At 36.3% G+C, this 24241-nt stretch overlaps 1 protein-coding gene across 5 annotated transcripts in view; it reads left to right on the top strand.

Moving 5' to 3' along the window:
• The window catches only part of SGCG (sarcoglycan gamma), a 137757-nt gene that overhangs the window by 65170 nt on the left and 48346 nt on the right, over positions 1–24241 (top strand). For 2 of the 5 annotated variants that reach the window (XM_048072756.2, XM_048072757.2), the window contains 2 exons: positions 4548–4742; positions 22585–22686. In XM_048072756.2, coding sequence (XP_047928713.1) covers positions 4548–4742; positions 22585–22686 — 297 coding nt within the window. Of the gene's footprint in view, positions 1–4041; positions 4059–4544; positions 4743–22584; positions 22687–24241 lie in introns of those variants that run through there. The other 3 variants (XM_048072755.2, XM_013188231.3, XM_013188229.3) reach the window with 2 other exon arrangements.

The raw sequence follows: 24241 nt of genomic DNA, 5'->3' as shown, positions 1-24241 counted from the left end.
GTCCAAGGAAATGTTCTTTCATGACTACACATTTTCAGAGGGCACCTTTAGTAGCACAGTGTAAAGAATATACAGATATTTCGTCTGCAGTTCATACACGTACTCCTACAGGCATGAATTTTGTGCATTACATGCAGCACTTTTAAGTAACCTCTGAAAACATGAGAAAATCTCACCTGACCAGAATATCAGCAATGTCCAAGTAATCAACACATTATATCTATCACTTCAAATCTATGACAAATCTTTTGGCAGCTAATTACCATTCAGTATCTGTTTTAAATCAGCAAATGGTTAAGAAGTAGTCACATAAAAATGGATCCCAGTAAAAAAGATAAAAGTATTGGAAAATACTTTCAAATAGCAACCTACCACTGTAGAGCTAGATCCCATGAATTATTTCTGCATATACAAAAATCCATAAGGAGTATGCAAGTATTTGACTGTAATCCTATTTAACTTCTGTTCAGGTGGGCCCTTGTGTAGGAACACCAAGAAATTCCACTTCCCATTAAACAGAAGACTGACATTATTATGCTAATGTCATCTGACATGATCAAAATAATTGATACTTTCATCGCCCATTTAAATTATGTCAGAATTTTCATTTTGAAATTGAATTACCTTTTTATCAGCAATATAGGTTGCCAAGACCACTCTTACTCTGTAGTTCGTCACAATGTGCTGCTTCCTTGTAGAAGAGTATAAAAGATAATAGTTAACAAAGTCATTGTTCATTTTTTAAACTGCTTGGTTCTCCAACTGACTTGTGTACACCCAAGTGTCTAAGTCACCACTTCTTTCTAGGTGTCTGTTTAGTGTACTCCTGCACAACTGGTGTTCAGTTTTATGGTTATTCCATTTAAAAATGATATTCTTCATCATAGTACTAAATACCTATTGTTTACCTTCTAAGAGTCTTGAATTTTGTCAGACTTCACCAACCAACTATAAGATTTCCTTGTCTAAGGCTTTTCCTTTCAGCCCAGCTTTGTAAAACAGCACTAAGGTATAAAAGATTTTCTCTCTGATTTCTCCATGCAGGTCTAAGATTATTCTCCTATGTAATTTCAGCTCCAGAATGTATAAATTGGTAATATCATCAGTCATCACAAAAACCCAAATCTGTTTATTCTTAAAAAAAAAAAAAAAAAAAAAAAATCCAACAGTATTAATTCCTAAAGGATTTCAGTTTCAATTGCTTGGTACTAATTCTTTTAGAAATCATGAAATATTATATTAACTAGAAAAGTTGTATATTTTTCAAAGCAGACAGTTGTCTAGGCCAGCATTACCCATTTGCTGGGACCAAAGCAATTTTCAGCAGTACTAATGCTCAGGAGCAACAGAACTGTTTTCTGTCAGGAAAAAATAATTTGTGGAGGGAACAAAGCTGCACTGGAAGATGTCCCCTGTGGAATTTCTGAAGGGCTAAAAGCAATCACAAAACTCACAGTTTTTTTGGTGAAATACATAATGGATTTTAACCTTGCCTCATTAAACAGCAGTACATAATACATTATGTATAACCCCCCCACACTCACACAATAAACATTTTACAACAGGGTAAAAATGGAACAGAACATGCTTCCGGAAATCATTCTGGTTGGAATTAATTTGACCAAATACTTATGTCTAAAGCATGTAGGTGTGTACATATTATATATATGTATATATATATGTATATATATTATATATATACATACATATAAATATGTCATTCCAGGCTCTCTTTATTTCTCTCTTTATGGAGAGAAGTTAACCATGTTTAACGTGCAGTTCACTGGAGGTCTGAAATAAACATCTAAAATAAGTTAGATAAATAATTCCCAGGAGGGGTGAATTTATCTCCATTGATCATAAAAGGAGTTCGAGTTGACTGGCTCAGATATTGAAAGCTAAACTATTGATATCTAACATGGTGAGATGAATCTCAACCTCAGAGACCACAGTGGTGAGACTGGTGTAAGAATGTGAAGAGCCAAGAATTCATTTATTCTTTATCAAATTGTGCTTTTACCGAGAAATTTATCTGGAGGATGTAGTGGGCAGCAACACAAGGAACGTAGATGTCACACCTAGAGATTTGTTGTTGAAAGCTCAGCTAACTTCATGAGATCTTGCAATTTCTAAAGAATGACACATTTTCCCACCGCCCTGTTGAAATAACCCTTTAAGTATTCTTAGAAGAAGATTTTTTTTTTTCTCCTCAAAAAATAAGCAGTCTGTCTTGTGAAGGGGGCTTATGTTCCTACATAAATTTCTGTAGCTGTCATCTGTCTTGTTTCTTGTTATACCGGCATTTACCACATATGTGTGCTAAAGGAAACAATAAGCAACTCAGAGGATCCCCTGTGTTAGGATATTTATATTATATATAGGGATATATCCTATTATATATAGGGATATATCCTGTGTAAGGATATTTACATTATATATATGTTAGGATATTATAATAGGACTGTTGCAGGGTAATATAACCTGAGCAAAAACTGTGCCGCTTATTTCTCCAAATACATGTCACCAGATTACAGTTAAATGCATCCTGTCCTCTAAGTTACAGTTTTTAGGAGAGGACTGCATGAAAGTAAGGATAAAGGTTTTTCTAAGTATTTTATGAAGTCTGTCATATGTATAAATGTCCCAATTTGTCTTACTTGGCAGAGCATGGTAAAGTAAACTTAGCATAGAAGGCTCCTTCAATGTCAGCGACTTGATTTGTTATACAATGATTAGTGGGACAACAGCAAAAAAAAAAAATAGAAGGAACTCATATATGAACAGGATCATATAATCAGTACTAGCTGCTTGAATAATGCACGGAATAATATAATCTGGTAGTTTTACGCAAATGTAGTTCGCATGGTAAATATTAAGTACCATCCTGTAAGTCTACAATGTTTTGCAGTAATGTTAAGCAAAGTTATTTCAGAATCTGTGATTGTCCACTGATCATTATACTATTTTCAATATTTTCTGCAGAAATAAGCATTTTTCTGCACAGTATCATAAGCAACTGTGACTGATAGCAGCAACAAATTAATGAGAACATTATACCATGATGGCCATAGGATAGTTACATTATGAACTGCTAATGATCAAGTCTCATTTTTAATATGGATAAACAACAAATTATAACTTTGAAAGATTTTTGAATGGAAATGCAGAAAAAAGATGAATAAAGCATGTGTACAGAGATTGCATAAACTTATGTTTAGTTGTAAACTCGTGTTATCTGGCTTATAGCTTGATAGGAAACTGTAGAAACAAAAGATAATATATTTCTAAATATGAGGGTCAGTATTGAGAGCCACAAGCTTGTTACAGACACAGGATGGCTCTGCAGGAGACTAGAAAGGAGCTTCTTTAATGACTTAGAGTAATTCAGCAGCTGGGCAAGGATGAAATTTAATCACGTTTTGAAAATTGTGTGTGCAGAGCACAGTGATCTAATTCCTAGGAGTAAGTTAAGATTTGAGAGGAGACCTTGTGTGGAACTTATGTGAAGGCACTCTCATCTGGGAACATTACATTGTAGTAAAGTTGACCCATTTCTGGATGTAAGATGCCTGGGGGTACACCTGGCTCATAGGAAATACCTGAAGTTACAGTCCCTATTTTCACTTTGACATCCATGCTTGTTTGCTTGCTTTTTCATTTTATAGCAGTGGAAATGGGACAGATGTTACCCACTGCTGTTCTTGATAAGCAGCTTCAGCTGCTGAGGTTTTATTCTCATGTTTGAAATGTAAGCTTTAGTGAATGTTTTGAAATGTTGGTGATCTCTGTGCTGTAAAGGTGGAAATTAGCAGATATCTTTATGGTTTTAAGGAAGTGCACTCTGGTAAGATTTCTTTAAATTCAAAAACTGTTTAAGATCTGTAATGTAAAGTTGTATAAACTAAATAACAGTATATAATGCTTTTACTGCTAATATGTCTTTGTGAACATCTAATAAATTAAGATATCATTATTTCCTTTACATTATTAAGAACTATTTTGTTTCTTTATTTACAGATTCCGAAGCTTAACATATTTTGTCATTCCAGTGTTACACAGTTAAGTTTTGCAACACAAAAAAACCTGCATTTTTTTACTGAATTGAGGAAAGAATATATAGAAGTGTTTTAAACCTGTACTTGCACAGCACTTTTACCACATCTAACAGTATTTTTACAGTCCAATAATTTTGTTCTGTGAGCTGCAGATAAAATCCTATTAAATATTTTTTGAAGGGAGAATCAGAATATTATGAAAAATGGGAGAATGAATACTGTTACCATTCTATATAGAATGACTTTGAGCCTTCTAAAAATAGTTATTAATACATTTCACGTATTGAACATATATTACATTGTGCCAAAAAGTAAGATGTAACTGTAATGGGAATGGATGAAAATACTTTCCAGCTAAAACTTTGTAAGTTTCTAGTTTCTAGTAACTTGTTATTACAAATATATATTCATATTTTCCTTGTTTTTTATATACATATACTTAATTTAACTCAAATAACTAAGCAGTCTCTTTTTTTTTTCTTTACACAGCAGATGGTACGTGAACAATACACTACAACAACACCAGGCACTAGCCTAGAGAGGCCAAAGAATGAATATGTCTACAAAATTGGAATTTATGGCTGGAGAAAGCGTTGCCTCTACCTGTTTGTTCTTCTGCTGCTAATCATCCTAGTTGTGAATTTTTCTTTGACAATTTGGATTCTTAAAGTGATGTGGTTTTCTCCAGTAAGTGTCCTTTTTAATTTTTCATTCTTTCCATATTCTCTTCTTTTCCTGCCTCACCACTTCCTTTATTTCATATGTACATCAGCTTTTCTGTTTCTTCTCAATTATAATTTGTACGTTGGTTGATATATATATATGTGTGGTTTATCTTTGAACATATCTATTGATCTGTAATTTCTTTATTAGCATTAATTTTCAAAATATTGAGGTGGTTGTTACCTTTTATTGAAGTGGATTCTAACTACTGTGAAGAGAATGTATTTTATTGTTGTCTCATAGTCTGTTTAGTTTATATTTTATAAACATTTGCTGTAATTTTCTTTCATACACTAGAATTCACTTGTGTTAAAAGATTACTGACAGGTGCTGTTTTTTTCTTAGTTTCCTTCTCTTGTTTATCAGCATCTAAAATTTAACAATTTATTTGACCAATTAATTAAAACTCAGAGGTAATTGTTATTACTTCATGCCTGAGGCTAAACAGATGTATTATTCAGGAAAAAAAATGTACTAACTTTCCACTGCCATATGTGTTTTAATATTTATAATGCAATTTTGCGTGTAGTAGATTAAGGGGTAACTTACAGAAGTCTTCAAGATGTAGCTTTAGTCAGAATACAATAAAATGCACCAGTGAATATCAAAGAGCTAATTTGTCCCTAACAAGCAGTTGTGATGCAGAGATGATATGAGTAAACTAGTTACAAGAAAAACAATAATAGTTAATTCCTACAGCTCTGCCCTGCTATTGAAGAAAGTGTTATATTGAAGTTCCCATTGTCTATCATTGTTACACCTCTGTCACTAAATGAAGGGCATTATATCTTCACAGAAGCATTTCTATACTCTGCGTTCTCTTACTATAAAGAAAATAGGTTAATTTTAAGTGCTACTTACTAATACGTACTGCTGCTTGAATTTCCATCAAGTTTCTTCCCCCACATAATTTCTTTTCAGCAGTGTTATTGCTGTAGAGATTACAGTGTGGAACATCTTAGATCACATATAATTTTTCTGTTATGCAGTTCACATGAAAGATGAGCACTTAGTGTCTGCATATCATGAATCACAGGGAATATGAATAATTGTTAAAATAATTTTCTGTGTGGCTGAGATTTATATTTTTAAGCAGTTTTTAAATTTGTTTTCTGTTGGCTTGGTTTCTCTGTATGAAATTGGATATTTCTTCTCTAACATCAGTCAGGACTAACAGAATAGTATCAGAAACTCCACTTTCAGGAACCACTGTCTCCTACAAGGTGTCTGTGAAGAAGGCACCAAATGGGTCAAACTGCTGAAGCACAACATCCTTATGCCATGACAACAAGAGTGGTTTAATAACAGCTCAAGTAGGGCAGGCTTATACTCTTCTGATGATACTGTGCATGCCATGGCAATAAGGATTTTCTTAATTCTCTGTTAAAAAATCTGTATTCCTGACATACCGTGACAGTGAAATAGTGACTTAACTGCAATGCTGTCCTTTGTAGGGGTTAATTCTAGGGAACTACCAAACTCAGTTCTAGAACAAGAGTAATAGTTGGGCAAAGTACAGGTGTATGTCACAATCCGTGGCAAAAGTATGTGCAACAACATTAAGAAATGGAAAATTGTTTTAGTATCTTGTCAAGATAAGAAGCAACTCAGATTATACCAGAAATAATATCCAGAGAAGTGCTGGTAGCCTCTAAGAAAAGTCCAAGAAAGAGTATAGGGTATTGTAAGAGTATAGAGTATAGTGGGAGTATACTGCTTGTTCAAGTCTGGAAGTATAATCAAAGCATCACAGTCCTTTCCTGTGTCTAAAGAAATACCATTTGTAAAGAGTAAAGGTAACAGTCGTAGAATTCACCAATGCTATGATTAAATGATTTTTCTGATGGAAGTAAGCTGTTATGTCTACAACTTTTGGTTAACTGTTAGAAAAAGAGAGGTAACAGTATATTTTCAGAAACTGGTTTTTATCGTTCTTGAGTTCTAACCATGAATGGTATTTGCTATCTAGGCAATCAGTTGATTAATATATACCCAATACTTACCCAATTAAACATTCTCATTATTGGGAAGAGGTTAAAAGTAATTGTGAAATATCCTATGCAGTCATCCGTTATTTGGCAAATATTAGTCTGTTAGCTGTGATGATACTTTTAATATTTATTATGTATTCTATGTAGACATTATACTACTTATTATGCTTAATTATAATAATAGATTTTTTTTTAACATATACTTAAAGAAGTATTCTGTCCTAGTTTAAAAAAAAATACATTTAAATGTCATCTCTGTTAAAAATATCAGATTAATATCAAACAAAATTTTAACAACTGTTTCTCTGTAAAATAATATAAGGAACAAGCTGTATTATTCTTTCTAAGGTTGATAAACATATTTAGAAGAAAAAAAAACACATGAGTATTTAAAAAGGTATTTTTCTAATATACTTTAGAATATACCAACATCATATGTTATGTCCATTAATAGATACAGATAAAAATAATAATGGAACTCTGAACAGAGTTTCAACAGGCTTTGGCATAGAATTAATTCATGGATACATCTCCTGTCTCAACCCCCCCACAGAAAACAGACAGTGTGATAAATACTAGCAAACAAGCTAAGCTGATAAAGGAGAACATGAAGCAGACATAGACATGCTGCAAGATGAATAGATTTTAATCTCCTTGTAGAAATTTGGAAGGATGATGAAAGACAGGGACTTTTCTGAACTCCATTGTTTGAGAGGCCTTCAGAATTAAATAAGCATGACTACACTGAACAGAATTTCATTCCATTTCATAAAAACTAGGCTAAAAGGGAACAACCTGAAAATAGAATGTATTCCTTTTCTCATAGTACCCCAATTCCATAGTAATATGAGTATCTCCAAGTTGTGCAGATTGATTTACGAGTATCAGATATGGCTCATTCTTTTTTTTATTTTCTCTCACAGAGTTTGGGGGAACAGGGTCTCAAGTTATTTAGGGGGATGAGGGAAGTAAGCTACGAATTCTTTATATTCATCTGTTTTAGAGAAGACAGGATTAAGTAATTATGCCTTGAGCTTGGTGAATAAGGTGAAATAGAACAATTTAGAAACTGGAACTGCATGAAAATTAGAAAGTTTAAAAAAAATGCAGGTGGTTGTTTTTTTTGTTGGTGGTGGTAGTGGTGTTTTCCAATGCACATAACATATCAAAATTGCTCATGAAATGGAAATTTCAGATTCCATTTTTTATGTATTGAGGCTTTCTGAGAACTAAAGGGGACTGCTAGTCCTAAGATTTTAAAAACTAAGAATCCTAAGGAATTTGGGGCTGCAACAGGACCAAGATGTCAGAAGACATGTGAGTGATTCTGAAGGGTATGATAGTTCTGAAAAGGGGGACTTTAACATCCCTGTCAGCTGCTGAAAGGACGAATATGGCAGTATGGAAGCAGTCAAGATTTCTAGCTGGTGTCTGGAATAACTGCTGATTATAGATACTGGGTGGGCCAACTAAAGGCAACACACAGTAGGATCTGCTACTCATGAACAAAGTAGATCTAGGGAGGTGTAGTAATCAATGGCAGTATTCGTGAAATAGTGGAATTCAAGATCTTGAAGGGAGTGAGAAAGGAGAGTAGCAGAGTACAGACACTGGACTTCAGCAGTGCAGACTTGGTTTATTCCATGTGGGAGATAGAATCCCAAGGGAGGCAGATCTGAAGGGTGAAGTTACTCAGGAAAACTTACTGATGTTTAAGGACAATATCCTCCAAATGCAGGAATGATCTATCCTGAAACTCAGGAAGATTAAGTAGTCTGGCTTAGGTAGACAGGGTACTCGTGATGGAGCTCCAATGCAAAAAGCAATATAGAATAGTTGGAAGCACGGACAGGCTTCCAAGAAGAAATTTAGAAACATTGCCTGGGCAAGGAAATGCATCAGGCTTCATGTGTCAGCAAAGCCAAAGCTCAGATTTAGCTGAGACTTTCAGGGAACATCAAGGGCTTGTTCTGTTGCATTGGTAGTAGAAGGCTGAACAAGGAAAACGTGTGTCCACAACCAAATGGGACAGGTAAGTTAATAACAGCAGACACAGACAAGGCTGAGGTGCTCATTATTTCCTTTGCCTCTGTCTTCACCAACAAGTTCTCCCAGGCTTCTGCTTAGTGAAAGAACTACTAGCAGTGCATGAGGGCAGAATCAGAGATTACTTGAAAGACCTCAGCCTACATAACCCTATGGGACCAGCTAGTCTGTGTCCATGGGTGCAGAGAGAACTGTCTGATGCCCTTACAAAGTTATGTTTGAAATTTTATGGAGACTGCAGAGATCCCTGATAACTGGAAGAAGGCAAGTGTTGCTTGTCTCCCCACCTCACCCCCCCTCAAAAAAAAAAAAAAAAAAGTCCAAAGAACAGCCTAGGGAATTACAAGCTGCTCAATCCCACTTCAGTTCCTGTGAAAACGATAGAGCGAGTCCTCTTGGAAGACATTTCAAGGTCCATGAAAGAGAAGAGGGTAACTGAGAACAGTCAGCATAGATTTTGTAAAGGTGAATGATGCTGACCAGTGTGATTACATCTATGATAAAATGTCCGGATTTATAGATGAGGGGAGGGCACTGTATGTCGTTTACCTTGATTTTAGCAAGGCTTTCAACATTCTTCCACAATATTATTGTATCCTAGTTGCCCACGTGATGGGCGACCAGATGGGTTAAAAAATTTTTTGGGTGGTCAGGCTTGGAAGATAATGATTAATGCATTTTACTCTACATGGACGCCTATAGTAAGGGTTTCAGGGAGTCTACCCTGCTGGAGCTATTTGTATTTAATATCTTTATCATGACTTAGAAGAGGTGACAGAGTGCATGCTCATCAGGTTTACAGATGACACCGAGTTGTGGGTACCAATCAATACTTTGAAGGCTATGGTTGACATTCAGAGGAGCCTAGACAGGCTGCAGAAATTAACCAACCTTATGAAATTCAAGAACAGATGCAAAGCCCTGCTTCTAGAAAGAAAGAGCCCCTGTCACCAGCACAGGGTGGGTCCACCTGGCAGCTCATGTGGTGGTTTTACTCAGGTGGGCAGCTAGGCTCCACCACAAGCGCTCTCTCACTCGCCCTCCTCAAAGGGGAAGGGGGAGAAAATACGATGCAAAGGGCTCAAGGGTTGACATAAGGACAGGGAGATTGCTCAACAATTATTGTGACAGGCAAAACAGACTCAGAGTAGGGAGATTAATAAAATTTATTGCCTATTACTAGCAAGCTATGGAAGCGAGAAACAAAGGAAAGAAACTAAAATTACTTTCCCCCCATCCACCTTCTTCCATCTCCATCCATCAGGAGCAAACTGCTCCAGCACGGGTCCCCCACGGGCGGCAGCTCCCCCCAGACCCCCTGCTCCTGCGTGGGCTCCTCTCCACGGGCTGCAGCTCCGGCCCGGGGCCTGCTCCTGCGGGGGCTCTCCATGGGCCGCAGCCTCCTCCAGGCCACATCCACCTGCTCCACCGGGGGCTCCTCCACGGGCTGCAGCGTGGAGATCTGCTCCGTGTGGGACCCGTGGGCTGCAGGGGGACAGCCTGCTCCACCAGGGGCCTCTCCACGGGCCGCAGGGGAACTTGTGCTGCGTGCCTGGAGCACCTCCTGCCCTCCTGCTGCACTCACCTTGGGGGCTGCAGGGCTGCTTCTCACTCCTCGCTCTCCCAGTTGCTGTTGAGCAGCAGAGAGTTTTTTTCCATTTCTTAAATATGCTCTCACAGAGGTGCAAACAACATCATTTATTGGCTTGGCTCTGGCCAGCAGTGTGTCCCTTTGGATCCAGATGAAACTGGCCCTTATTTAACAGGGGGCAGCTTCAGGACTGTTCTCACAGAAGCCACCCCTGCAGCCCCCTGCTACCAAAACCTTGTCACGTAAACCCGCTACAGCTCTACGGAGAAGGCTGTGGAGTTTGGTGTGCAGCAGGCTAAGCCAGAGGCAGCAGTGACCCTGGCAGCTAAAAAGCCAACAGATCCTGGGCTGGAGGAGCAGGGGCAGAGCCAGAGAGTGAGGGAAGTGATTATCTCCCCTTTACTCAGCACTCGTTAGAGCACACATATAATACTGCCTCTAGTTCTGAGCCCCCCAGTAGGAGAGAGATATTGACAAAATGTAGTATAACTTTTGTTTTTTAGAAGTTTTATCTTGTGTTTGCCCATCTGATGTTGCCAAGAGAGAATATCACGTTGTTTTTTGTTGTTGTTGTTTTTTTCTTTTAATTTTATTATACTAGAGATTTTATGTGAAAAACTCATTTTTAGTATTTCTTTTGCTTCTGAGAAACAGAAAAGAAATGCTTCATGGGAAAAATATATATTAGTTTCCTCTTTTACTTCGCTGTTTTGTAATTGATAAAAATGGTTGTGCAATTTTAAAATGATCCACTGACTCTTAGCTTATAACATTTTAATTTTAAGGCCATCACTTAATAGACTAGATGCTGTCATATGAGATTAAAGTTCATCCTTGTAAATACTATCAGATCCTAAAATACTTAACTAGGAAAATACTGAATATATTGAATATAAGAATATTCTTTACTCTCATTGTTCTTTTCTAACGCCTTACTGTGGTATAGCCTATACAATTGGGCAGCTTTCAGTCTTTCTAATTTAAACTTTTAATTTATGTGGAATAATTTAATTTTTGTTGGGCTAGAGATAACACTTGATTTAACTGTCAGATGATTATGGCACTTATCTTGGAGATAGAGGCTTCTGTTGTAGCTTCTGCTCCAATTAATATTTAATGAATTTATATGAAGTAGAACAAACTAGAAAAAAAGTTTATAACATTCACAACAGCAAATGTATTATAATCTGTTGACTAAAGCATGGATCTATGGAAGAAGATATGAAAACAGATTTTCCCAGGTAAAGGAGGAATTTTAATCTGGGAGTGCAACATCCCATTTAAGTCCTGCAACTACTTGTTCTTATGTAAAAGGACATCAATACATTGTCACTCTTTAGCCCTGTAGGCTTTACTCATAAGATAGCTACTTATGGGATTTTGATGGTGTTCATATTAATATTTCTAGATCTGTTGGACAAGTGAGCAGGACTTTTGAGGATCTGTATTTTGGAATTTCATTCTTAAATTATTTAAATATCCCCCATAATAATCGCCCAACATACCAATTCCATACTAACACAGCTCTAGAAGACTGCATGACTGGAAAATAACTTGGGAAAGTTGGACAGTGTTGAGCTAATCTGAATAACAATGCTTTATACATTTGTAGCATTAGAAAGCTTTACAAAGATTAGCTGCTTAGCAGGAGGCATTAACAAGAGCAATTTGGCTTCTCAGTTTGTTATCTAACTGATATGATTTAACAGCTATAATCTTTTGCTTGCATAGTGGCAGAGTAACGATTTCTGACAATTTTTTTTTCTTTTCACATTTTTACTTTTCCCATACCTTTATATTCCTTAGATAAAACAAGGTTCATGAGACTAACTTCACATTTTCTCCTGAATACAAACATTCAGTTTTCCTACTCTGCTGTCACATATAGAATTGGTATTCAGAGCTTCACCCTTAATACTAATCCATTGTGTCTACACTATAATCAGTGAAGACTTAGACCAAAACCTTTAGATCACAATTGAATTTCATAGATTGTTGTAATAGTGCTCTCAAACTCTGGTGTGAAAAAAGCACATGATCAGATGGTTACCATTTCTGACGCAATAGGATGTGTCTTTCAGAAACCCCACATTAATTGAATTATGATATATCACTCACGTGATGCTGCTTTATCATAATGCCCAGAACGGTTGTGTGCCAAAGCGTATTTCTGACTTTTTTTAACAACTGATGGAGAAACACATGGTTCCTTGGGTTTTCATGGGTGCCCAGCTATCATGTTTTCATGGAATAAGAAAGGCCAAGAGAACCCTACTGTATTTCAGTTTGATAAGGACACACAGTCATGAAACAGATATGCTCCTCAGGATAGCTAGTTGCCTTTCTCCAGACTGGAGTTTGGCATGTAGCACAGGTTTTTCTGTGCTACACAATTTCAAGCTCAGTGCAAGTGAGAGAGGCAGAAAGGTGTTTATTACTTTAGCTGCACTGGCAGTTAAACATGACTTGAATGTGCACCCAGTCTCATGCTCTCCTGCATGTTAAACCTTACCTGTGTCTGAGTCACTAACGAGCGGAAAGTCAAGCCCAAATACTAAGCCTTAGGACAATCTGTAGATCACCTTGTTATGACTGGAATGAACTTGGTATATGGAGGCCAAGCACACAATGTCTAGTCCATCAATGCATATTCTAACCATGGTTCTTCCTAAGGACAGGGCAAATTTTAACATGCTCTCATGTCTGCACTTCACCTGGACATATGGACATAGGCAATGAGAATTGGGAAGGTCTCTGTACTTTTTGATTAGAGTCTGTACTTTTTGATTAGAGAATTGCTTTTTTGATTAGAGTCTTCCAGTTTCTCTTTTATACACACTTATTTCAGGGACTGGAATAAACTGTCCAGCTGTAGCAATTGTCCTAACAAATACAATGTTTTCCAAATGCCATTCACAAGTATTTTCTTCTTTTGTCTCACTTACAATTATTGACTACTCTACCCATATATTTGTATCCAAAAACTTTTTTCTCTGATATACCACTGTGCTAATCTTGTGGGGTTCCTATGTGCAATTAATAATCAATATAGATGAAGTACTAAATTTGATTTTTTTAATTACTTTTTGAAGTTTTCCATAATGAAATGCCAATCTATTTAAATTTAATTGCATGAGAAAATGTTGAAGAGGTAACTTTATATAATTTTACTAAACAATAGATATATCTGTTCATTAGTGAGTTGATAATGATACCAGTCTAGATCTATGAATATTATATGCATTTAGAAATAAATTAACTTATTATATATTTAAATACTTCTTTTAACAACTATTTATTCACTTGGTAAGTTCAGACACTTAGGAAGGAGAGGATTATTTAAGGAAATTTGAAAAATATGAAACTAGGAATATGATGCATTAAGAAAGGAAATTTTTAACTGGAAATCAAGTAACACTTTCTGACTCACTAGGCTGTGCAATAGCATGCCATATTAAATTGTGGGTGACCAATCATTTGGAACATTTAAAAGCAGACTAGCAGCAATAAAAATGTACAGAAAAGAACACTTTCACGGCAAGAGTTCTCCTTCACTGCATAGACATACACTAATGAATCTGTACAGCCTTTCCACAAATTTCACCATTAACAGTGTACACTCCATGGAATTAGTTGTCATTTTGAAGATGCCACATTTTTTAATAATAAAGTAAAAGCAAAAATGTCATTAATTATTCACAAATTCTCATCCTAACTTTTACTAAAAATTCTCAAGTCAGAACACTAATATTCCATAGTTTCAACTCTGAACAATCCTGAAGAGTTGTATTTTGCCATTTTTCCATTAAATTAAGTATATTTTGTGCCCAACCAGGCCACAGCCATTCCCACTATCTCTATGAGAATGTGAATATCTAGGTGACCACTACTGACCAGCCTCCATCTGGATTTCCCTCTGTTCACCACGACTCTTTGGGTCCGGCCACCCAGGCAGTTTTTAACCCAACAAAGTATACACCCGTCCAAGCCTTGAGCTTCTTCAGGAGAATGCTGTGGGGAATAGTGCCAAAAGCCTTACTGAAGTCTAGGTAGACCATATCCACAGCCTTTCCCTCGTCCACTGAGCATGTCACCTTGTTGTAGAAGGAGCTCAGGTTCATCAAGCAGGACCTGCCTTTGATAAACCCATGTTGACTGGGCTGGATCGCCCAGTTGTCCTGTAAGTGCTACCTGATGGCACTGAAGATAATCTGCTCCACGAGCTTCCCCAGCACCGAGGTCAGACTGACAGGCCTGTAGTTCCCTGAGTCCTCCTTCCAGCTCTTCTTGTAGATGGGCGTCATATTTGCTAGCTGCCAGTCGACTGGGACCTCCGCTGATAGCCAGGACTGATGCTAAATGATGGAAGGTGGCTTGACGAGCACTTCTGCTGGCTCGCTCAGTATCCTCAGGTGGATCCCATCAGGCCCCATGGACTTGTGTACGTCTAAGTGGAGTATCAGGTCACTAATCCATTTCCTTGTGGATTAACAAGTCATCATTCTGTACCCTGTTCTTATCTACCAGCTCAGGGGGCTGAGTACCTGGAAAACAACTGGTCTTGCTGCTAAAAACTGAAGCAAAGAAGGCTTTAAGTACCTCAGCCTTTCCCTCATCTCTGAGGTTAGATCATCATATACTCAACAACACTGTTACAGAGATTCACATACACAGTGAAGATTTATAGTAACATTTCTTAGAATAACATGAGTTGACACAGAATGGTTGAGGTTGAGGGCCCTCATGAAAACAAATAGTGTTTCAAAATGTTGGACCAGGGACTTCCCAGAGCCTGGATCCAAGTGCACATCCTGATTGCCTCTTGCCTGCATGTGAGCTCCACCCTGATTTCAGGTTCCTGAATACTTACATGAGCGATTGCCTGCAGGCCTCCTCCTGCTCAAAATCCACTTTCCCAAGAGGGGTGATGGCATGGGTGATCAGGGAACAAGGCCAGTGAGGCACACTGTGACATGCACCTATTCTGCAATTCAGGAACCAAAGAGTAAAGCCCAGACTACCGAAATAACTGTGAGATGGAGGAATTGAACAACTTGATTTTAATTAGTATTTCTGTGATCCAGATACAAATAATTACATATACATTCATGCATGAAATTCCACCATCTGATCAGAAGCATTCACTCTGCAGTTTCTCAATTGCTATTTTTCAGTGTGGGACTCTTAGGACGTCTGTTTTGAGTCCAACACTAAAATGGCCTGAGCCTACTGAGCTCCAGTAGAGATCAGTGAGACAGAAATGTAATCACTGTTCCCAAATTATGGCTGCCTATGTATATTTGTTTAAATTATACATGTATTTTATTTTTTATAGAGGACCATTATGTAGAAAACAAAGTCAGAATTGAATATATCATTCTTCAGAATTGTACAATAGCCTATGGCTAAGCTGTACTTTTTTTTTTTTTTTGCCTCTGGTACAAAGAAACAAGAAAACAGTGGTTTTCTGTGATATCTTTACATGTTTTTGAAGATATTTAGGTATGTAATAAAGATTTTACTAGTAGCCTTACTATTGTTTTTACAAATCCCCAAATCTGTAAACTCAAGAAGTGCATGACCACTCCCACAATTTGTTCCATTCCTGTTTATTTGACATATGTTTTCCCATTGTTTTTCATTCACTTAAAGAAACCTGCCTGTCATGTCCACAGAAATAAATGGAAAGCCATTATATTCTTGGTTTCTCAAAAGCCTTCCACAGGTCTGTATCAGATCCTCACACTAATGGCCCCAAATTTACCTTGCCTGTTTTGTCTGTTCATTTTTTACTCAAATAAGTTGTCCAGAATTCTTTCCTAAGAATCCAGGTAACATCTCCATATGTATTTTGTGTACATCTTACAATGGTCTCATATATTTGAAAGAAATTATTTATTTTTTAGCTTTTGAAATCTCTTGCAGTTAAAAGACTTGTCAGTGCTTCAGTGTCTGCTCAAGCAAAATGATTATGAGAATTCATATTTCTCCACACTTAAATAGCATAATATGTACCTGTACTGACTGCTTACTAAACTTTTCCGAATGCGTATTTCTATATACATACGGTAGTGCTGAAAATATAATTTGACAAAGTATAAATATAATTTAAATAATATAGAATTAAAATGTAAATGAATTTAAAATTCCTCATTAACTGTGCTAGGAAATACACAAGTTGTCCTAAAACTTTCCCTTTATTCTATAAAAGACACCTCATTGGGAAAAAAAAAAAAAAAAGCAAATGTTTTTGGCATCTTTCATAGCCATTTCCTTACAAAACTTGAGTTTGGAGTGGCCATCTACTTTTCTAGATAATGGAATATTACCTGCACTATCTGGAAGTGGTGTTTCAGGCCTTATCTAGCCCTTTGCTGGCCAGGTGAGATTAACTTCTATACCAGGAATGCTTGCTGTTGCTAACTGCTCTGATTTGACCAGTATCTTCGACAAAAAAGACTCCATTGTCATCTGAGAACAGGAATTGGGTAACCTTCTCTGTCTGAGCCCAGGAAATAGAGTCCTTGCAATAGAAAATGAGATGAGGTATCAGTAATGTTATTATACCAAGCACGTACTTAGCTCCAAAATAGATATTGTAAGTCAAACAGAGAGTTTCATCAGATTCATTACCAGTCCTGTTTTTTGCTGATTGCTCTTTAACAATCTCTACCCAAAGCCCTATTATCTCAATGAAACAGTACGTTCTTGTTTGCAAAGCAAGTTCTCTAAATAGTAATAGCTGCAAGAAATACTGCAGTGAAAGCTGGATCTATAAAGCCATTAATTGAACTACCTTTGGGGCACAACAAATGATGTTTCAGTCAGAACTTGCCAAAGTCTTTCCCTGGGTTGACCTAAAAGTAGGATGCAGGTATCCTATAAGACAAGGTGTTTACCTGAATGGAAATAATGCATCCAATCTACTCTGAAGTTAATATCATTACCAGTTTCAAACAGCAGCTACAGTATGTGTGGACTTCTAATACTCAGAAAATTTGAAATATTCAAGGAACTGGTATTACAGATCAAATATGCTATTAAGTCCTGAAATGGGAATTACTTAGAGTTGAGATGAGTGCATGTCTAAACTACTGTTTGATTTAACTTAAAGATTTTACTGTTGCAGCAATCCTAATATATGGATATGCTTGTTTTTCCAGTATTTGATTTCTTCCCAAAAGAGGAAAATACACAACTTCCTGTGCAGCTCTTAGCTGTTACATAGACCAGAAGTTTAATTTCCATTATTAGAGGAGTTTGAGGACTTCATTTGAGACTAACATTCTGAGAAAGTGCAAAAGCTGTGATGATATGATACGATATGATGTAATAAGAGTAGTAGTTGACCAAGAGTAGTGAATCCCCATGTATATCAGTTTCTACATTGGTAAGAAAATGCAAGCTATGGATACTGGTTGAATTTAGGTGACTAGAAACACTCATCATAAATTGAATGAATATTCCTTATGCCTCATCTCATTTCTAAGGGCCACATACCCACAACAGCAGACCTCTACATTATTATGTTGGCTTGGGAGATAAATCCTGAATGATGCTTTTGATGCTCTCAAAATGAATTTGATGCTCTTTTGAATCTAAACCACAGTCTGTATGATGCTTGGCTGCCTGAGAGCCAGTTAGTGTGGGTGCAAGAGCCCTAGAGCTGCTTGTTCCTCCTCTTGATAGTCCCACAGCAATGTGCATCTCATGCCATGTGACTTTTTTGGTCATATAATCATAGAATTATAGAGTCATAGAATAGTTTGGGTTGGAATGGACCTTAAAGATCATCTAATTTCAAGCTCCTTCCATGGACAGGGACAGCTCCCACTGCATCAGATTGCTCAAAGCCCCATCCAGCCTTGCCTTGAACACTTCCAGGGATGGGGCATCCACAGCTTCTCTGGGCAACCTGTTCCAGGGCCTCACCACCATCTCAGTAAAGAATTTCTTCCTAATATCTAACCTAAAGTCACACTCTATTTAGTTTAAAACCATTATCCCTTGTCCTGTCATCACACTCCCTGATAAACAGTCTCTCCCCATCGTTCCTTTAGGCCCTCTTAGGTATTGAAAGGCTGCTATAAAGGTCACTCCCAAGCCTTCTCTTCTCTAGGCTAAATAACCACAACTTGCTCAGGTTTTCTTCATGGGAGAGGTGCTCCAGCCCTCTTATCTTTGTGGCCATCCTCTGGATCCACTCTAACAGGTTCGCATCTTTAATATGCTGAGGGCCCCAGAGCTGAACGCATTACTCCACATTTCTCCAGGTGGGGTGTCATGGTAGGAAAGGGGAAGAATCACCTCCTTCAACCTGTTAGCTACACTTATCATGGAATCACAGAACCATTAAGGTTGGAAAAGACCTCCAAGATCATCTGGTCCAACCATCACTCTACTACCAATGTCAACCACTAAACCATGTCCCTAAACACCACATCCAACCTTTCCTTGAACACTCCCAGGGATGGTGACTCCACCACCTCCCTGGGCAACTCGTCGCAATGCCTGACTGCTCTTTCTGAGAATAAATGTCTCCTCATTTCTGACCTGAACCTTCCCTGGACATACTTTCTGGAGAAAAGAACTGCTTTCCCCTTTTCAGAGGAAAATTATTTCACATTTGTCACGTTCCGGAGTCTAAGACAATGATAGCCCATCCAAGATGGTCATCCCATGCAAATGTTCCATAGCACCTTGAGTCTTACCTAAGATTCTAGTAGTGGCAGCTAATTATTTTAGGTAGTTTGGAGTATCCTATGTAGGCAATTGGCTAAATAGAGGTCAAATATGCTTTAGACCATGATTTCTGAATCAAAGAGCCTTTTGTTGACCTTTTAAGAGGCTTGAACCCACTTAGAGCTTGCATTTATTATAGAATCCTTTGGCTCTGTTTCTGGAAGTGCTTACCTCTTCAGGAGCATTTACAAATGAGGAAAAGGCTTCTGGAAGACTTCCTGTTATTCCAATTAAAATCTGCCAGATTTGAAATAAATAACTGGTCACACCTTTCTGAACGCTATTGCTAAATTGCATCTTTGCTTTGTAAGGTTTTGGTAGGTGCCAGCAGTTCCCACAACAGTAAACTTGCAGGATGAGCAAAATCTGCTTAGTGTCTACAGAGAAGTACCTTTTCATCCTCCTCTTCTGTACAGCTCAGTCCCTGCCTTGCTGTGAGCTTTTAGTAATTGGAAAACATAGGAGTCTCAGGGTGTTACACACAGCAGTGTCTAGAGCTAAGGGGTCAGCACACTCAATCAGTGACAGTCACTGGCATCAGGACAGCAGGAGTCCAGACTTACCATACATCTGCTATGTTTAATGAAGCACATTTTTCCCTAATCAATAGCTTATTGTATAACTGTATCAAAGCCTGCATCTAACTTACATTTGGACCTTTTCCTCACGTCAATAAAAATATTTTTATCCAAGGATTTGAATAGGAACACAATCAAATCCTTGAAATGGAAAGCATCAAGGTTACTCATCACTGAGGAAGTCACAATACTCAGTAAATAATAACTGGCTTCTCCTGAGTGGTAATGTAAGAAGCAGAAAGGTTTTTTAAAGAACATAATGTGTTGCTATTATACTCTTCTTTTTTATGGAACTTATCATTGGATATCAGTACATTAAGGTACCTGTTTATCCTAAATCTCTCTCTTATCCGTGTAACTTCAATTCACCTATTGTCAAAGGGGAATAATAGAATTTCCCCATGACCGGATGATGAGAATGAATGATGAGGCTCTTACTCAAATATGTGAGAATGTGAGCATTGTGCCAATGCCTAAATGAAATATCTGATGAAGAAAATGGTACATGCTTGAGGACTTATACAAAGTACTTATACAAAGTAATCTTGAGTGATATGACTGGATTTATGGGAAAATAAGAACATAAATATATAAATAAATTAAAATGTTAAATTTTGCCATGTGGTATATTATTCTTGATGTCAAATATTCTTTTGTCTGTATAGCATTTTTAGAATAATCATTAGAGAAAAATCTGAGCCCATTAGAAAATGTGTGCAGAGTAAATTGCAAAATTTACTTTTTCAACATCAGTTGCAACTTTTTGTCTCTTCTTGGCAAAGCCAAAGTCAGTATAGAGATTGTCACCCAGGAGTTTATAATTTTCCCTGATTGCTACTTCTTCCTCTACCTTCTTGAATTTCAGATTTCTCAATGTCTTTTTTTTTTTTTTTTAGTTTAATCTATAATATATTGTTTATTTAGTTCCCTATGTTCCAGGAAAAATAAACTGTGTTAGAAACTAATGAAGCTTAGTACAGTCAATTTTCACTTCATGGGAAAAGGCATGAGATGAGAGCAGATAATCAGATCCTAAATTTATTTAATTAAATGAGAGACATCTATTACTGGTATTTCTTTAGAATATCCTGATTTTTCTTATCATATTTCTCAAAAGTGTTTGTCTTAAAACCTCTATTTGCTTTAAAACCTTTGTGTTTTTATAGAGTTGAAATGATCTCTGTTTTGTGTTACAAGTTAGAAAAAATAGTCTGTAGTCATCACTAAAAAAACACGTACCTGAGTAATTCAGTGGTGCCTAGGAATCGTCATTAAGAAAGACATAGCGGGCTCATCACAGGTATTAGTTTAATTTTGCTTCATGATATGTATCAGTTCTTCTAGCTACTTTTTAAAAAGCTTTGCAATGGTCTAGAGTTCAGAAATTATATCTAGTGTACTGAGAAAAGTCAGTACACTATGTATTTCAGAGCGATAAAATACTTCACACAAAATAACAGATTCCATAAATAGCCTCTTTCCTTAAATAAATTCATGCCGAGGAGGAATTCTAGTGATACTGTCCAGCAGAATGGACTGCTGACATGAGGATTTCCCACCTTAAGGAATTTAAGCAAAGTTTGTTTCTCTCTTCATCTTTCTTTAAGCCTGTTTAAAAAAAATAAAAAAAATAAATAAAAGTTTTTTAATGTAGTCTGGTTAGAAGTTATTTAACTTTTTATATGTAAAATATATCATTTCATTGGAGAGAACATACCATATTGGAAAATAATTACAGCTAAAGCTACATTTTTTTCCAGTGGTAAAAAATGCTTTTTTTAATTAATTAGCTGAATAGGTTATTGATCTGTGGCCTATCATCTATTACCTCTTCTCTATCCTTACATGGAGAATAGCCTGAAAAATATTTGGAACAGAAATAGTTTTTGGATTTATTGTTTTTATTTAGCTCTCCCACCTATTTCTTGTAACTTGAGGCAGTTTGGACTTGGAATAATTTTGTCTGTGGCTGAGCTGTAAGGCTGTAATACTTTTTTCAACTTTTTTCTCAGTTTTATATTGGTGGTTCAGGGGATGAATCCTTTATAAATTATCTAAATACCTGTGAGAAATGTCCTTTGGCTGAAGACTAAAAGTCCTCTGATTTACTTAATGTGGTATTTCCAGACTCATTTTTCACATTATCAATGCTGTGATAACGGTGAAAGAAAGAAAAGTTTAAAATGGCTTGAAATTGTGGAAGGTGGAACAGGGCTAGAATTGTGAGAAAGAGACTAAAAGAATGAGGTCGAAAATTGGCAAGCAGGTTACGGAGAAAGGAATGAGGAGTGTGAGGGGAGGAACCTGAGCCTACAATCAGAGGAGGAAAAAAATGAACCCAAGAAAGAAAAACTAATTAAAAAGAAGGAAGTCATTATTGAAAATGGAAGCAAATATAAATCTCCCTTTGGCCCTTCAATAGGCTTAGAAGTGTTGCATTCTATGTGAAGTATACTGCTGATAGAATAAACCTTGAGATATGACCATAAGGTTTGTTTTTTGAGCATTTGTGTGTAAGACTATTTTTCATGTTTTTTAGAGATACAAAAGGTATTTCAGCACAAGCAATACAAATGCACTTCCTTTTAAGATACTGAATGTAATATCGTATTTTCCCCTTAAAAACAACGAACAAACAAACAAACAAAAAACTACTAACTGTTTCTTGAAAGCTACAATTTATTAAAGAAAAATGCTCCTGAAATAAGTGAGGAATTCTCAAAAAAATAAATGCATTAGTGTGGGTATCTTTATAAATAGAGGTTAGGCAGACAGCTCTGGACATTTTCAGTTTATGAAATGAACAAAAGAAATACAGCAACAATATTAAAATGCACATAATTCTTGCTTTTTCTCAGACTGGAATGGGACATCTACGTGTTACAAAAGACGGCCTTCGTCTGGAAGGGGAATCAGAATTCTTATTCCCTCTTTATGCCAAAGAAATACATTCTAGAGTGGTAAGCAATTAATCTTACAAAAATACTGAAATAAAATTAATGCACTTATGAACAGTTGAATTTAGGTCAAGTCTAGGCACCTGTCAGGGGAAAAAATATGTATATATATAGTGTAGATATATGGATATGTATTTTTATACATATTATGCACTCACATTTTTGCATGTGTGTAATATTTTTGTAGGTATATAAATATTGTATTGAAGTATGCAAGAATATAATAAATATTTCACAAGCAGGGTCATTAGGTCAATGTTCAGATACTATAATGTTTTTCTTTTAGGCATGTGCTTACAAATTTCTTAAAAAGGAATTAAGAAAGATGATGTGCATAAGCAGTGCTTTTAAGAATGTATAGAAAGTTTTTAATTATTTAGGGTATTTTTATGTATGCTTCCCTGTGAAACTGATTGTTTTGTTTATTCATACATTATAGAATTTATTAGCTTACAGAACTGTGTAAATATCTCTAAAATTAGTGGATTCTGTAGGAAAAGTTATGATTTCCATATTAATTTCAATTTCTGTCACTCTAGGACACCAGAATTAAATGCATGACACTTTTATACATGCGTATATAAAACCAACAAGACTAAATGGAAATATTTCAGATTGAATCTTATTTATACAGACCAAAAATTTTATTAGTATGACGTTAAAAAAAATGGTCAAAGGAAGTATTTCATAAGCAGTTTAACTTCAAAACAACAGTAAGAATGGGTATAGTATGGAAGATTTCTATTAAAGTACTGAGTTTTGATGAAGATAGAATCTGAATTGGTTTTGAATTATGCAGGGAAATTCTGAAACAGGTGGATTTTTTTTTGTAGAGCAATATCTGTTTCTTGTCAACAAAAAAAATTACTTTTTGGAACTATCTTCTGTCATCCAAACTCACAATATATTTTATGAGCAGTATCATCAACCAATTGGACATTTCACAGGATGAAGCACTACTCAATGAGAGTAAAAGCCAACTTTGACTCTTTCATTACTTCATAACCATCCTTACTACTTCATTAGAAAGAATAGCCAGGTATTAGACTTTTCTGAAACTAAGGAAAAAGTTAGCATTTGTATTGCTATGGCAAAAGAAAAGGTAAATAATTTTATCAGATAACATGGTTGACATAGGATTTAGGATGAGGTCATTAAAATGCTCGATGACTGAAATTCAAGCAATGCCACCATACTTTATCACTATTAAGCCTTTCTTTTTCTTTCTTTCTGCAATATTTTTTTCCAGTAGCAGGAACAGCTCTTATTTAGACAGAGAGATGCTGTTACTAAAACTGTATTTTCATTTTGTTTCTTATGCTGTGTTCTTTTCTGCCCCATAGGCAGTGCCAACAGTATTTATGTGCTTAAATGAATTTCTCTTGAGGTTTTTTATCTGATAAAACATGTAACCCTTTAAAATCAACATAGCTAATACTTAGGAACTCACTCTGCCCAGAAGAATAGGTATGCAATGTTCAGCCACCCTTTGTACTTTTTTTTAATATTCCTCTTAATACATTTAGTACCATAGAGGAAGATGTGTGGTGGCATCTAA

This window comes from Anser cygnoides, chromosome 1 (assembly GCF_040182565.1).
Source record: "Anser cygnoides isolate HZ-2024a breed goose chromosome 1, Taihu_goose_T2T_genome, whole genome shotgun sequence".
Taxonomy (NCBI): Eukaryota; Metazoa; Chordata; class Aves; order Anseriformes; family Anatidae; genus Anser; species Anser cygnoides.
This window is presented reverse-complemented; position numbering and strand designations above follow the sequence as displayed.